The following is a 15971-nucleotide window of genomic DNA, read 5'->3' as shown; positions in this document are numbered from 1 at the left end:
GGGGTGCCCTGTCTGTGGCATTCTCATCTCCAGGATTTTCCACATTTTCTAGCACTGTGATAGTTTTATGACCTATTCTTTTATTTTTAACCAATAAGACTATGGGTTTCTTGCCAAGTGTTAGCCCCCACCCCTCAGCTCCAGCCGGGACTGCCTTCGGGTGAATAAACAATCATAAAAACAGGAGGCTCACCCAGAGCCATTCTCTTAAGTTTTTGATTTCTCTCTAGATTCTACCTGTTTGTAAGTGCCTTCAGGTTGCTCAGAGTTTATCATTGAGGTCTGTAGGAGGGTTGGTCTGATAGGAATTCTGCCGTTGCCCAAATCAGAACCTGTCTTCCTCTGTCTGGGATTTACTCCCCCATGCCTCCAATCCACTACTTCTCCCTCCTCCTGCATGCACGCCTGTTCAGTCACTTCAGCTGTGCCAACCCCATGGACTGTAGCCCGCAGGCTTCTCTGTCCATGGGGTTCTCCAGGCAAGAATACTGGAGTGGGTTGCCATGCCTTTCTCCAGGGGATCTTCCCCACCCAGGGATTGAATCTGCGTCTCTTATGTCTCCTGCACTGGCAGGCGGGTTCTTTACCAGTAGCGCCACATGGGAAGCCCCCCCCCCTTAGTGCCCCTCAATTACAATAGTCTTATCTGTCTTATCTGTGTTCTGATTAGTTCTGTGTGCTCGTCTTAGCTCCTCCACAAGTTTGGAAATTCAAGGCTGAATCCTGAACTCTGAATAGGTGTTAACCATGTGGAAGAGCATTCCAGGAGAGTGAACAGCTCCTTATACACAGGGACCAGAGTCTATTTTGGTCTGCAAATAACACATAGTAAGCACTCAAGAGTGATAAGTGAATGAGTCTTACTTACTTACTTACACCATATGCCAGAAAGGAGCTGCCCAGGAAAGGCCATTACTGCCTTCTCCCTGTAGATCTGGCCTGTCTGGGAGTGATGGGCTAGAGCTGGCAGTCGTGTAGGGCCAGCTGCTTATGCCTTGTGTCTGGAAAAATAAATGATGCTGAGGAGCTAGAAAATTTCTGGTAATCAAGGCCATCTTAAAAGTTCTTATTTCTGTTCTGCCCTTAGCTGACTTTTCTTGTTGTTGAAATGCACATGAACTTCCTCTTAGGTGGACTCTGCCAAGCTATGGCCAATGGCCACAGATTTTGACACTAAGGAACCAGACAGGATGTGACCCTCCCCCCCCCCCCCCCCCCCCCCGCCCCACACACACACTCAGTGACAGCTTCAGAAATGAAGGGACTTTAGGAAGCAGAGGGAATACGGCTCAAGTGTCAGGAGGAGGGGCTTTGCAGTCAGGGAAACCTGGGCCCTAACCCTGCCTCTGCCACCCCACCTGGACGACCTCAAGCCTGAGTGAGCCTTGGTTTCTTCATCCGTGATTAGTCCCTTCTGCCGGCATGGGCATCTCCTTGTCTCTTACCTCGGGCAGGGAGTCTGCCCCTCTTTCTGGATACTATAGCCTCCTCAGACCAATTATTGCAGGAGCTCAGAGTCTGCACAGCTGTTTGCAAACTTTGTTCCTCAAATGAGTTATCCAAGGGCTTGTCTGGAATTCTGATTCCCAGACTGACACCCCAGAGATTATGATTCTGTCTGTCGGGGTTGGACTCAGCAACCTGCATATTTAACAAGCTTCTGATGTGATTCTGAAGCAAGTGGTCCATGGACTACATGTTGAGAATTACCAAATCACTGGCCAGTGGGAGAAACTGACCGCCGTGAGATCTTTCCAGTTTAGTAGAGAGACTGTTAGAAGAGGGGCCCTGAGGCCAACTTGAAGGCTTGGAAAATGATTTGCAAAGGAGTGGATCTTGATCTCTAAATAAGTTTTAACCATGTGAAACAGCATTAGAAAAGGCAGGGAACAGCATTAGCAAATGCACAGAAATACAAAGTAACATGTGTAGGTAAGAGTCCTCACCACAGTCTTATTGCTTAAGTGTAAAGTACAAGCTGGGCAAGAGGGGAATGAGATCAAAGAGGGGAAGCTAGGAGCAGGCCCTATGCAGGCCAAGCTCAAGCATTTATACGGTTTCCTGGAGGCAGTAGGGAGTCATATGGTAAGATTTATGTTTTAGGAAGATAACGCTGGTGCTATGTGAAAGATTAATTATCCAGGAGAGGGACTTCCCTGATGGTCCAGTGGTTAGGAATCGGCCTGCCAATGCAAGGGACATGGGTTTGATCCCTGGTCTGGGAAGATTCCACATGCTGCAGAACAGTTAAACCCATGCACCACAGCTACTTTAGAGCTACCACAGCTACTAGCTGCAACTACTGAAGCCTGTGCAGCTAGAGCCTATGCTCTGCAACAAGAGAAGATGCCGCAATGAGAAGCCCTCACACTGCAACTGGAGTGTGGCCCCTGCTCGCCACAACTAGCAAAAGCCTGCATGTAGCCATGAAGACCCAGCATAACAAAAAATAAATTAATTAATTAATTAAAAAAATCATCCAGGGGAGAACCTGGGGGCAGAGAGATGAGTCAGGAAGCTGTTGCAGCTATTCAGGTAGAAGAGGTTGGGGGACTGAACTGGGGCAGTGATGGTGGGAATGGAGAGAAACGGGCAGTTGAAAACACTCTGGAGGCAAAGTGTCAGCTCAGTGATCCTCTGCTGTGAGGGAGTGGACTGTGAGGAAGTGGATATGAGAACAAGGGAAGAAGAGGAACTCAGGAGGGCTTCCGGAGGCTTCGGCACCTGCAGAAGTGGAGGTGCCTTTCATGGAGATGGGGAAAGCAGAAGAAGTAAGCCAGGAGGGGAGAGTGGGCTCCTTGTGGGATACACTGTGTTTAGTGAGGGGTCTAGAAGACACGTGGATGTACATGTTCAGTAAGAGATCGGCTACCTGGATCTGGGGCTCAGGACAGAGGTGAGGCCTGGGATGTAGATTGGGATGTAAATGAGGTACCCAACACAAAATAGTCGGGAATGCCAATGTTTTAAGAACAGAGAAATGAAGAGGATCCTGTAAGAGGCTACTGAGGAGCAGCAGCTAGAGAGGCAGGGAGAGCCAGAAATGAGTCATGTCATGAAAGCAGAGGAAGCCAGAGTGTCAAGGAAGAGGACTGTTCCACTGGGTCAGGTTCATCTATTACTAGTAGAGTCTGGGACTGTTCCACTGGGTCAGGTTCATCTATTACTAGTAGAGTCTGGCCTATAGAGTGTCCTTACAATTTGGAGATGAATTGCCATGGCCACCACAGCCAGAGCAGCCTCAGTGGGCAGAGGGGCAGGAACCAGACCACCTTCACCGCGCAGTGGGTGGGAGGAGAGGCGGGGACAGCTGGTTTGGGGCCCTTTCCCAGAAGCCTACCAGTGGAATGGAGGTGAGAGATTGGCAGCGAGCTAGAGAGCCACTTAGTGACAGGGACCTATTCTTTTTTTAAAGATGCAAGAATTTTAAGACTGTTTCTTGGATGAAAGGAAAGAGTGAGTAGAGAATGAAAGGTTGAAGACAGAGCAAAGATCCTTGATGGCTGAGAGCGTCAGAGCCAAGAGAACGCAGGGAGAGGCTTGCTTTGATAGAAGGAGCAAATGCTCAGCACCTAGAGGGATGGGAATACAGGTGGACACACCTAGACAACTTTGCAAATACCTTTGAATCCTGACTCTCTCATTTCCAGCTGTTGATGCTAGGCAAGTAATTTAACGTCTCTTATGCAGTTGACCCTTGAATAATATGAGTTTGAACTGGGCTGGTGCACTTTTATGCAATTGCTTTCAGTATTAAATACTACAGAATTTCACCATCTGCTGTTGGTTGAACAGAGGAATCAAAGTACATATACAAAGGGCCAACTATGAGTTATATGCAGATTTTCCACTGTGTGGAAATCTAACCCCCACGTTGTTAAGGGATCAACTTTACTCAGTTTTCTTAGCAGAAATATACAAATACTAAAGAATATAACTCATAAAAAGTTAACATAAGTTAATTAATACATATAAAACACTTAGGACAATGGCTGGCACATGATAAGCCCTCGGATGTTTAGCCATTGTAACAACAGTAATTATTATTATTATATTAGAGGGGGAAAAGCAAGGAATGAAGTGGTTTGTACCTAATATAAAGTAACATTTGAGGCCATCTTCTGAGAGTAAGTCTCACTGAAGATGAGATGGGGCAAAGCAGAGGGGAGGATGTTATGAATTATTGCTTATATGGATAGAAGTAGGAGGTGGTCAAGGACAAGTCACGTGTGTTTATATTTACCCACAGACTTACCTTTTCTGGTGCTCCTAGATTCCTTCTTTGCCGGGAGCCAGCACACGAGATCCCACCCATGACAAGGTCATGAGGGAGAAAACCTGATCCGTCTTTTAAGGATTCAAACTTCCATCTGTAAAATTTCCCTTCAGCCTGAAGTATTTCTCATAATGATGGCTCAGTGGTGACAAATCATCACAGCTTTCCCTTATCTGAAAATATTTCTGTTTTACCCTCACTATTGAAGGAAATTTTCACTAGCTGCAGAATTCTGGGCTGACATGATGAGGATGGTGGTGGTAGTTTCTTTTAGAATTTTAAAGATGTTTTTCCATTGTCTTCTGCCCTCAGTTGTTTCTGAAGGGAAATCAACCATCATTGCTGTCATTGTTTCCTTGTGTGTATTGCGTCTTTCTGTTTCCTAGCTGCTGTCAAGGTTTTCTCTTTATCTCTAATTTTCAGCAATTTGACTATGACTTGGATGGGTGTGATTTTCTTTGTCTGTATCCTGCTTTAGGTTCACTGAACTTCTTGAAGCTGTGCGCTGATGTTTCTAATCAAATTGAAAAAGTATCTGGCTATGTATGCATTTTTTGTTTTGTTTTTGTCTTTACTCTTTCTGAAACCCCAAGTGCATATGCGTATATGTGTGTGTGTGTGTGTGTATATATATATATATGTATATATATATATATATATATATCTCAGGTCTTTTATATTGTGCTTGAAGTTCTTGAAGTTCTATTCATTTTTAATTTATCTTTTTAGTCTGTGCTTCAATGTGAACAATTTCTTTTGACCTGTCTTCAAGTTTACTGCCCTTTCCTCTGAAGTGTCCTCGCTGCTGTTATTCAAACCCAGAGGATTTTTATTTCAGATATTGTGTTTTTTTGTGTGTAAAGATTTATGGATTTGGGGACTTCCCTGGTGGTCCAGTGGTTAAGACTCCATATTCCCAATGCAGGGGCCTGGATTCAATTCCTGGTCAGGGAACTGGATTCCCATATGCCACAACTAGAAGATCCTGCAGGCCACAGCTCAGATCTGGTGCAGCCAAATAAATAAATATTTTAAAAAAAGATTTCTGGGTTTTATTTTAGTCTCCCTCTATCTCTTGAAATTCACCCATTATATTCATCTTTTTCCTCTACATTTTTAGTGCATTTACAATAATTACTTTAAAGTCCTTGTCTGTTAATCCAGTGTCTGGGTCATCTGAATATGTTTCTATTGAGTTTTTTTTACCCTCAATTATTGGCTTAAATCTGCTTCTTCATGTCTAATCCTTTCTTATAGTGTAGTGGACATTGTGAATAATAAGTTTTAGATGCTTGAATTCTGTTACCTTCCTCTGAAAAAGTATTGAATTTTATTTTAATGGCATTAAATTATGTGCAACTAATTTTTTAGAAGGGTTTACTTACCATGTTTAAAGTTTTTTTATAAGATATGTCTCTTTTTGTTTTTCCCTTAGTCCTCTGATATAACCCTTATTTCTGAGATGATGTCCTTTCTCCCAAAGCTGACCCTTCTGGGGTTCTAATGGAAAGCCTGAGGTGTTACCAAGTCCTTCTAACTTGGTGAGACTAGAAGGCTACCTCAGGGGGAAAACTGGTTAAGCATAGGATCTCACTTTGTTTTCTTTCCTTCCTTTAGAGATTATAACCCCTCTATTTGTCTGCCTGTTTTGGTCACTTTTCAGTGATTGCAAATTATTTCTTGTACTTGTCCAAGATTTACAATAATTGTATTGGGCGGGTTAATTTAATACAAGCTATTTAATCATTATTGGAAGCAGAATTTAGGGAGGTGTTTTTGAGCTGAGCTGATGGCTCAGCTGTGACGAAGGACACGTGCTTTGGCACCAGGTTGTGGGAAGGTCTTGCAGTGGCTCGGCAGCCTGGTTGGGTGGAAAGTGTGGCCAGACAGGTCTAAGAGAGTGGGCAGTTAAGGAACCAGATATTTCTCTGATATAAAAAGAAGCATGAAAGTGGGAATAAAGGTAGGAGAGAGCTGGAGAGATAGGAAGTTGGTCCTTTTAGCCTGACTCATCATTACTGCCGACTTGGTCAGACTGTTTTTAGGGGTAATAAAGTATGTGAGTGTTCAGTAGATGGTTTTATGATTATGGAGGCCACTGAGTTGAGCTTACTAGGACCTGATCCACATGGCACAATCCTTGTCATGTCATCTGGTGAGCTCTCTGTCCATGGAAGCACATATGAGGTGAAATGGGATTGTTGTTACATTATCATCAGGAACATCACCATCACCATCCATGCTGCCTCCCCTTTAGGGGTATGTTTCTCTGTGGTTCTTTGCTCTATTAGTTAGGTCAGAGCTAAGGAATGTTAAAAAGAAACCCTAAATAACTGTGGCTTCGGGAAGATAGTTCAGTTCTCTGTCACACAATAGTCTAAGAGTCTCAGACTGCAGAGACAAGCTCTACAGGGCAGGGACTCGGGCTTCCTCTGTCTTGTTCACCAGTCATCCCCACTCTATCACTCTCATCTAGATGGGCCAGTATGACTGATTATCACCTGTCTTTATTCCAAGCAGTGGGAAAGGGCAAGGGGCAGCTGTGGGTACATCCCGCTTCCCCATGAGGGACCCATCTCAGAAGGTACACATGTCACCTTCACATCCCATTGATCAGAACTTAGCTACCCAGCTACAAAGAAAGCTGAGAAATACAGTCTTTACTTGGGGCAGCTATGAGTTCATTTTTATGTTTGGAGCCCTAATACTGTATAAAGGGAGACTTCATGTTGGGGACAGCCACCAGTCCATGTCACCAATCTTGAGGTCATGAACCTGGTTTTTAGCTCAAGGGTCACTTTATGGAAGGAGCTTGACAGTCACTGGGGAACCCATTGAGCACTGGAGTTGAGGGATGTCCACCTGCTCTGTACATTTCTTCTTGTGGGTATCAGCAGACAAGGATCATTGCTCTAACATATACTAATAAAATGGACGTAATGTAGCTGGTAAGGAACAAAGCTCATTCCACAAGCTGCTCGTCAATTCCACATTCCCCAGTGGCTACACCATGCTGGAAAGGTGTACAAAGCTGGGCTTGAAAGTGCCCAAGTGATGCCAAGATTTTACGCTGATCCTCCTATCTCTGCCATTGGTTGGCAGAGTCACAGTAGGCATGGGCTTTAACGTTCCTGGTCTCCAGAGTAGAGAACTGAGTTGTGTCTGAGGTATTTGTTTAGCATGAATGTTCTAGAATTGTATGATTCCCTGACACTCCCTGTCTTTGCACTAAGGCAACCTCCCAGGAGGATGCAGCCACCTCAACTCCTTTATGAAATGGGACGGAGTCGGCGGTATACACACACCTGCTTGCAGTCAGCTGGGGGCCTGCAGACCTGGGCTTTTCTATTTCCTTGGGTTTCTTTAGTTGTGGTTTTTGTAGTCAGAAGTCAATTTTCCATTCAACTAAGCCTATTTTTTTAAACCTTATATTTCTTTAAAAGATACTTTAAATTCTGCTTTTAGAACTATTATATGACCATTGTAGAAAATGGAGACAAGTATAATGAAGGAAACAAACAAACAAAAATCACCCATAGTGTCAGCACATGGACACCGGTACTATTCAGGCCTTAGTGTGTAGGGCCTTCACTTCAGCATCTAAGAAAACAAGAAAAATGCTTGTATCTCTACTTCAGTTAATCAAGCTGATGTTTTGTAGTCTGCTTCCTTTTAATGACCATTTCCTGAAATCCTTAAATATTTTTTAAGAACGTGATTTTTAATGAATGCCAAACTTTCATCATTTGGACGGACCACGCTGCACTTCACCCGTGCCCCAACATTCAGGCTGTGTCTGAGTCTTCATTGTTATTAATTACATGGCAGGGACTGTTCCCCGTTGACAGCATCTTAGCTCCTGTCACAAACACTGGGTGCTGGCGAGGCCCATAAAGGTTGGGTGGCCTGTTTCAGGCCATACAGCCAGTGAGTGGTGGGCCCTTCCCTCTGGTCCAGCTGCCTCCCCTGATGCCAGGAGAGTGGAAGCACAGGCGTGACATAGACAGTTGACTTCCAGTGTGTTGGTTTGGGTAGAAAAGAGCCAGTGGGGTTTCTCAGCAAGATGCTGCTGTGGGTGGTTGTGATGCTCCTGTGGAAAGCCAGCTTGCTCTCTGCCCCCACACCAACAAGCTGCCCTGCTCCCGTTCCATCCCCACCCACCTGGGCAGCAGTGAGCCCGGCACCTGAACTCCAGGTCTGAGGAGAGAGGCTTTTGCAGGGGAGGCTGGGAGGCAAGCAGGTAGGCAGGGCACAAGCAGGCTGGGGCAGGGAGTCCACGCAGCTCCTGCTCCTCCAGGCCCCCACCTGAGTGCAGCAGGAGATCCAGTGGCCTTGTTCCCAAGCAAGCTTCCTCCCTTGTTCTCTCATCCTTTTTCCGAAGCACTTTTCTCTTCCTCTCCAAAGAGTGTGTCACTCTCTAAAAAAAACAACCTGTCCTCATTCCTATTTATCTCATTTCCTCTGAGAGGGACGAGAGGATTCACTGTTGAGTTGGGGTGTGGGACAGCAAAATAGAACCCACTCAAGGCTTGGGCTGGGCGACGACCCCTTTTGCTGGCTGTATCCCTGACTGGATGACTCAGCTTTTGCCCCGCTGCCTGAGACCTTTCAGTTTTGACTGTTCCGTCCTCTTCTCTAACAGGCAACCATTGGGATTGACTTCTTGTCAAAAACCATGTACTTGGAGGATCGTACGGTGAGTGCCTGACTGGGGGCCTGGGAGGACAGGGAGGGCTCCCTGGGACCTACCACCTGGGGCCTGTCCTGGGCACCACTAAGAGCCCATGGCTGCCCAGAGCGGCCAGTGCCAGCACCGCAGGACTTCCCCCCAGCCCCCCGCTCCCACCCTGAGGACTCCACCGTGCCCTGAAGCTCCTGCCCACCCTGCCACAGGTGCGACTGCAGCTCTGGGACACGGCCGGCCAGGAGAGGTTCCGCAGCCTGATCCCCAGCTACATCCGGGACTCCACGGTGGCCGTGGTGGTGTATGACATCACAAGTGAGTGTGGGGCCTGGGTGCTGGGCGGGGAGCAGCTCACAGGCTCCAGGGCCCGGTGCGTCCCCAGCCAGGGTGCAGCGTGTGTGTGTGTGTGTGTGTGTGTGTGTATGCATGCGTGTGTGCTTGTCCTCTGGTTGCAGGAAGGCAGGTGCTCAGAGTGGAGAGGGAGTTGCTTCTGAGCCTCCCCCATCCTCCTGCACCAGGCGCGGCGTACTGGACCAGCGTGACCCTGTTCAGAACAGGGGCCTGGGTGTGCAGCAGAGCAGATGCTCAGAAGGCTGGCCCTTCTCCTGCCCCTCAGCACCGTCCTGGGCCCTGGCTGCCAGAAAGACCCCTAGAGAGCAATTTCATTGTATGGTGTGTGTGTACACCTGCAGGTGTGAAAGGATGCCGGTCCGTGGGCCAGCCTTGACCTGGCAGCCGTGGTTCTGTTAGCAGCACCCCAGCTCCTTACAGGGCTCTCTGGGAGGCGAGGCCCAGTGGGCCCCTGGGGGCCGGGGGTGGGCTGTTCATCTCACGCCCTGTGGCTCTTCTGGCCAAGTCAGCTGCTCTGGAGAGAGAGACACAGCCCTGAGGGAGACTTGTGGGGCTGGGGGTGAGGGGCTAGGACCCGTGCAGAGCCCCACTGCCCAGGCAGGTGTCATGGCACACACCTGGCAAGCCCTTGGGCTGCAGTCAAGCTTATGGTGGGAGGATGCCCCAGCCTGCTGCCTCTAGCCCTCCCCACCTCCTCCCCCCACCGTCTCCCTGACCGCAGGCTCCTTGCACACCTGAGCATGGAAGCGGGGCCCTGAGGAGGCCTGGGCCCCTGATGCTGAGCAGAAGATCAGCTGTGGGAAGCCCAGGTTCCCAGGACAGGGAGCTTCGCCCCCTCTTGGGCCTGCAGGCTGCTGAGTGGTGGGCATCACCCTGTGACTGTTCCTCTGGGGGCCTGTCTCAGCTTCTGACCGAGGAGGGGACTGCCCTGCGAAAACTGGCCTCTCCTGGCTTTCGTCTGCTCCTGGGCCCACTTCCCACTCCCCTTACTTGCAGGGCCTGAGGGTGCTGTTCGAAAACCCCTCTGAGCTCCTGTCGGTGGGAGGCCACCCTGCGGCCCTCCTGGACTCAGGGCTGCATGGTCTCTCCCACACACAGTATCACACTGTTTCCAAGCTCAGCCAAGTCCACTGCACTCATACCTCACCCTGCTCTGAGCCTGCAAGGTCAGATCTGACTCTCAGATGGGCCCGAAAACCACTAGTCCATGGAGCAAATCATGACCCAGTGGCCTTCCAGGTGCCATGACCTCTCCCCAGTGGGTGGCTCAGCAATGTGAGGGGTTTTGGGGGCCCGCAGCACAGTTCCACAAATACACCCAGGCATTCTCAGGAAGGTCCAGACTTGCCGGTCTGTGCTCCCACCTGCCCTGCCCAGGTGTCTGAGGGTGCACGCTCTCCCTCCTGAACCCTTCCCCTCTCCCGCGGGGCCACCTCTCATGCCAAGCTTTATCCCTACTTTCCACCTCCAGATCTCAACTCCTTCCAGCAGACCTCTAAGTGGATTGATGATGTCAGGACGGAGAGGGGCAGCGATGTGATCATCATGCTGGTGGGCAACAAGACGGACCTGGCCGACAAGAGGTAGGTGCAGGGGGCTGTGGGCCACCCCCCGCCCTCCTCTGCAACTCCTCCTGGATGGGGTGTCCTGGGACTTGTAGGTGGTGAGCGCCCTGTATGACCTGTCCTCCCACATCTGGGAAGGGCCCCGAAGGCTTTGGAAGCACCCATGTGCCCAGCCAGCCCAGCAGTGCGTGATCTGGGCCTGGCCTCAGCGCAGTCGTGGACACAGCAGCCCTCGGGCTCCTGCTGGCCCTGCCCCTGGGAAACGCCTGTGCTAACACTGGTGTGAGTGTGAAGGGCCTGGTCCCCAGGCGTGAACACACAGAGTTTCCTGGTCCAGCTCTATGTCTGAGTGTGACACTGTCCCTAAAGAGGCTGCCCTCTAGGAACAGGGCTCAACTCAGCACCCTTTCCTTATCTTATGGGGCAAATAAAGCAACCAGTCATGAACTGAGGGCCTCCTGAAATGCACTCTGACCGTTTAGGGAGTATTCTGAATGAGAAGCTGCTTTATTAAAATCTTGTCCTTGAAGTGAAGAAAACAGAGCTCAAAGCCCAGCTTCTTTGCAATAGTTGACCTTGGGGCCATCCCTTTTGACCTCAATGCGGTCATTTGGCAAATGGGGCTGGTGGTACCACCCAGAGAGGTGGTCTGTGGCTGGCAGAGTGTGACAAATGTTGGCTCCGGCAGTGGTGATCCTGGGAAAAGTGGGTAGGGGCCAGCAGCCCACCAGCCACAGGGCCAGCTCCCAGACTGGACAGTACTGCCAAGGAGTGGAGTGGGGATGCTGGCTTCCTGCTGTGCTCTGCACCTCATGAGCCCTGAGGGAGCCCTGGGGTTCAGCCCTGGTCTCAGGCCAACTGAAGTGCCTTCATCATCTGAGGCCGCTCCCTCCACCCCGACTGGGGGCTCCTTCTATCCTGAAAACTGGTCCCCCTCATCTTCCCTCCAGGCAGATAACCATAGAGGAGGGCGAACAGCGCGCCAAAGAACTGAGCGTCATGTTCATCGAGACCAGTGCGAAGACTGGCTACAATGTGAAGCAGGTGGGAGGTGCCGCCTTGGCCAGGGGCCCACACTGGGCTTCTGGCGCCAGGGGCTAGTGACCAGGTGGGGCAGCATGTCCAGCCAGCCCACCCGATGGGGAGTGAGTCCCTCCAGAGCTCTACTCCTCAGCCTCAGGGTATCGGGGACTATGGGATCAGCTGCACCCAGCAGCCAGCCCCACGGCCCCTGAGCTGCCGTGGATGTCCAGCCCCCAGCTTCTAGGCAGCCGAGAAGCAGCACTTTCCTACCTGTTCCCTCACTTGGGATGGGCATGCAGGAGAGGCCATCCACTGCATTTGGGGTTCCTGCATTGTGCTTGGCAAGCACCTGGGGCTGTGTTGGGCCAGGTGGACTTGGGGAAAAGAGCCCACCCTCAGTGCGGTTAGAGCTCACAGGAGGGGGGCCTGCAGAGTCAGACTCCTCAGAGGAGCCATAGAGGAGGTGGGGTTAGGGCTGAGCCTCAGAGCAAGAGACTTCTCATAGATGGCATTCAGCAGGTCAGTGGACTTGGGTGGAAACAACTGCACCTGTCTCTGCACCATCCCCTGACAGATCTTCAGCATTTTCTGCAGCCATGAGCATAGCAACAGGACTCCGTGTGATAGTAGCTCCCCTGGCTTTATTGGTGTCTTGAGTCTCTTGAACGTTTCCCCCCTCAGTATCTCAGGGGGTCCCCTGCCGGCTCCGGCTCTTTAACACGTTCCTGAGGAAGCACAGGTGTTGCTGTATCATGAGCCTGTATCTTTAAAGAGTTTAGAAATTTATTTCAGTACTAAATGGTTTCCTTACATAAAACTTGGGCTTTCCTGGTGGCTCGGATGGTAAAGAATCTGCCTGCAATTCAGGAGACCCAGGTTCAATCCCTGGGTTGGGAAGATCCCCTGGAGAAGGGAATGACTACCCACTCCAGTATTCTTGCCTGGAGAATTCTGTGGACAGAGGACCATTCATTTCATATGCTTGAAAGGAGGCCATAGTCTTCACTAGCCTGCCAAAGGAGTTTTTGGTTCATAAAAGGTGAGGGTCCCCTGTCTTCAAGGAAAAGAGGACTTGGAGAGCTGACAAGGAGGGGGCTTCCCAGGCGGGGGACTACACGGGCACAGGTGGGACTGGAGGGGCGCTGGGGTCTTGCTGGGGTCACTTCTGCCCTGCCACCCCCAGCAGTGTCCAAGAGCACTAGACAAGCTGCCATGCAGCAGCTGGCCACACGCAGTGAGGGTCTGAGGGTTTACCCCGCCTGGGCAGTGCTGTGCCAGTGGGAAGTGGCAGAGGAGATGGAAGGAACAGAATGAGCTCCAGATCCAGGGGATGCCCCCACCCCAGTTGGAGGGCCTCAGTGCTGCTCTGTTCACTCACAACCCCTTGCCAGCCTCCTTCGGCATAAGGTGTCCCCTGGAGGACAGAGCTGCCCATCCCTGGGGGCCTACAGGAGACACCAGATTGTGGCTCTGTGTGGTCCTGATGGAAAGGCCTGGAGGGCAGGGAAGCAGAGGTCAGTGGTCCAGAGGGCAGGTAGCCTCTGCCCCCAGTGGACAGAGATGCTGATGCCCCCTTTCCAGAACATTCTGGAAGCCAGGCAATGGTCTGAGCAAGAGTTGTGTATAGTCAGTTCAACCCTGAGTGGTTCAGAGGAGTCTCCATGCAGTGCAGGCTCCTGGACTCTGAACATGAGCATGTCTGCTCTCAGAGGCCCCCACGTGACCCTTAGAGCTTCTGTTTGACTGGCAACTTGGCCATTGGCAGAGGCTGTGACTACTTTAACAGCCAGACAGGCGGAGTGGGGCTGCCTGGGGCATGGCCATGGAGGAAGGCTCGGGGAGTGACTGGACCTCTGCACCCCCTCCTGCCCATCTCTGCACCCTGCCCACCAGCATCTTCCCCACTTGGGCCCTCACCCTCACCACCTTTGGTCCTGTCACCCAGCCTGGGTGCTCCCATGCGACTGGACTCTGCCGTGAGACCATGAAAGAGCCTCACCCTGTCTTCAGAGCGCTCAGGCAGTGATGTTTTAAGCCCAGAGCTCACCTAGTTCCTGCAGTTGGTGTTTGTCAACAGATGGGGAGAGCATTCAGAATCTTCTGGTGCCTTGTATTTCTGTCTTGTACTTACTGTCATCCCCCTAGGTTCCATCCCCCTAGGTCCTGCCAGCCCCCCGACACCCTGTCCACCCCTGCCCCAGTGAGCACATGCGCGCAGACACACACCACACAGCTCTCCATGCACACTTACAAACACGCAGACACAGAAACCCCACATGTGCACATACACGTCACACACACGCACCCCCCACATACTTACACACACAGATGCCGCACGTCCATATCCACACTGCACACACTCCTCTACACACAGTATACGCAGTCACACTTGCCCACGCCCAAGCAAACCCTCAATATCACACTCACACTCCCATGTCCTTATTCCCTCTGAAAAGTCTCCTCAACTCTAACTGTGGCCCTGGCTCCTAGAAGCCAGCTGCCTTGATGCTGTGGACTCGCAAGGCTCCCTGAAGAGAGGGTCATTGTCAAAAGGGCAGGTTGAAAGCTACTTCCCCACTGGCCCCCAGGTGGGCAGTGGGACAGAAGCTTGTCTCCCAGGGCCTAGATCATTTTCTGCACTGGGGTGGATCCCTTGCCATCACCATGACCCACACTCAGCCCCTGAGACCCCGAGGCCAGCCTGCCTGGGTGAGAGGCCTGCTGGGGCCCAATGCCGTGAAGGGTGCTAGGGGGTGGGAGGGAGAAGTTGGTCCAGTCCCTTCTGTCAAGGGTGCAGTCTCTGCTCCCAGGATGCAGTCAGCGGGACAGGACAGAAGTAGAGCCTGAGGTCAGGGTGAGAAGAGGCAGAAGGTGGACATGCCAGGAGCAGGGGGGGAAGGATGGGGCTGATGCTGCATCTCCCCCTCTCCCTAGCTCTTCCGACGTGTGGCCTCGGCTCTGCCTGGAATGGAGAATGTCCAGGAGAAAAGCAAAGAAGGGAGTATCCTTTTCCTTTGACAAGTGAGTGAAAGATGCTGCAGAAGTCATTTATTCATGGATTTATCACATGATATGTTACAACAGTGGACAAGCCCTTCCCTGGTCCCCAGGCCAGCCTTCCTGATGGGCAGCTGTGCTGTGGAGCCTCGTATGTACAGGAGTGAGGCTGAACTCCAAGGTCTTCAAGACCCCGTCCATCTTGAACCAAACAGTCTTCCAAAACAGGGTCGGGGTGCCAGAGGGATGTGTGTGGAGTGACAGTGCGGGGCAAGGAGTGAGAAATAGTAACTGCCCCTCTTTCTAGTGAACACAGATTTGTGTTTCATGTGGACAAGTAGAATCTCCACTTCTCTACACTCAGACATGATCTCAGCATGGTTCAGCCTCCTGTACATGAGACAAGTGCCTCCTCAACCCAGCCCTGCACAGCCTGGGGCCTTCCCACTGCCCCGGGGACAGGGTCTGCACACCACTCACCCAGTCCACTCCAGACCTTGGGCCACACTCAGAGGCTGAAACCGAGGCTCAGAGAGGTGGTCTGATTTGCCCAGTGGAAGGGAAGTCAGTTGTTTCTTGTCTTTTTACTAGTTTACTTTGCCATGTTATAAAAAATATATGTTTACGTATATGTAATACTACATACACACAAAACAAGATAAAAATATACAAAAGAATATTGAGGTTTAGGGACCATAAAAAGAAAAAAAAATAAGGAAAAGTCATGGACAAGGTCATACTCAGAATATATGCCATGGCCAGTGGCAAAAAAAGTGGTAAGGAGGGAAAGGGTAAGGTGTCTTTAGGGAAGCATGGTTTTTTATACTACTTGACTCCTGAAGCACCTCTCGCATCGCCCTTACATAGAGGCCGCAAAACCTCCTTGGGACGTGGGCAACTGATCCCTAGCAGGACTGCTTCCACCCCAACTCTGGCGGTTCCTATTGGTGCTCCTTCAACCCACACTCCCCAGGGCATCCATGGAAAGGACTGTAGACGGGTTGTGGCTTCTCACAGCAGCAAGCTCAGAGTCTAGGACCCCCTCTGACCGGAGCTTGAAGTGAGGGGGTCAAGG

The 15971-nt window shown here is 50.7% G+C and overlaps 1 protein-coding gene across 1 annotated transcript in view; it reads left to right on the top strand.

Moving 5' to 3' along the window:
- The window catches only part of RAB6B (RAB6B, member RAS oncogene family), a 58711-nt gene that overhangs the window by 37797 nt on the left and 4943 nt on the right, over positions 1 to 15971 (top strand). The window contains exons 3-7 of the mRNA XM_043875477.1: positions 8919 to 8972; positions 9170 to 9275; positions 10783 to 10894; positions 11827 to 11920; positions 14834 to 14900. Of these exons, the coding sequence (XP_043731412.1) occupies positions 8919 to 8972; positions 9170 to 9275; positions 10783 to 10894; positions 11827 to 11920; positions 14834 to 14900 (433 nt within the window). The remainder of the gene's footprint in view (positions 1 to 8918; positions 8973 to 9169; positions 9276 to 10782; positions 10895 to 11826; positions 11921 to 14833; positions 14901 to 15971) is intronic.

Source organism: Cervus elaphus, chromosome 19 (assembly GCF_910594005.1).
Source record: "Cervus elaphus chromosome 19, mCerEla1.1, whole genome shotgun sequence".
Taxonomy (NCBI): Eukaryota; Metazoa; Chordata; class Mammalia; order Artiodactyla; family Cervidae; genus Cervus; species Cervus elaphus.
The sequence above is the reverse complement of the archived record's forward strand: the minus strand, read 5'-3'. Positions and strand labels throughout refer to the sequence as shown.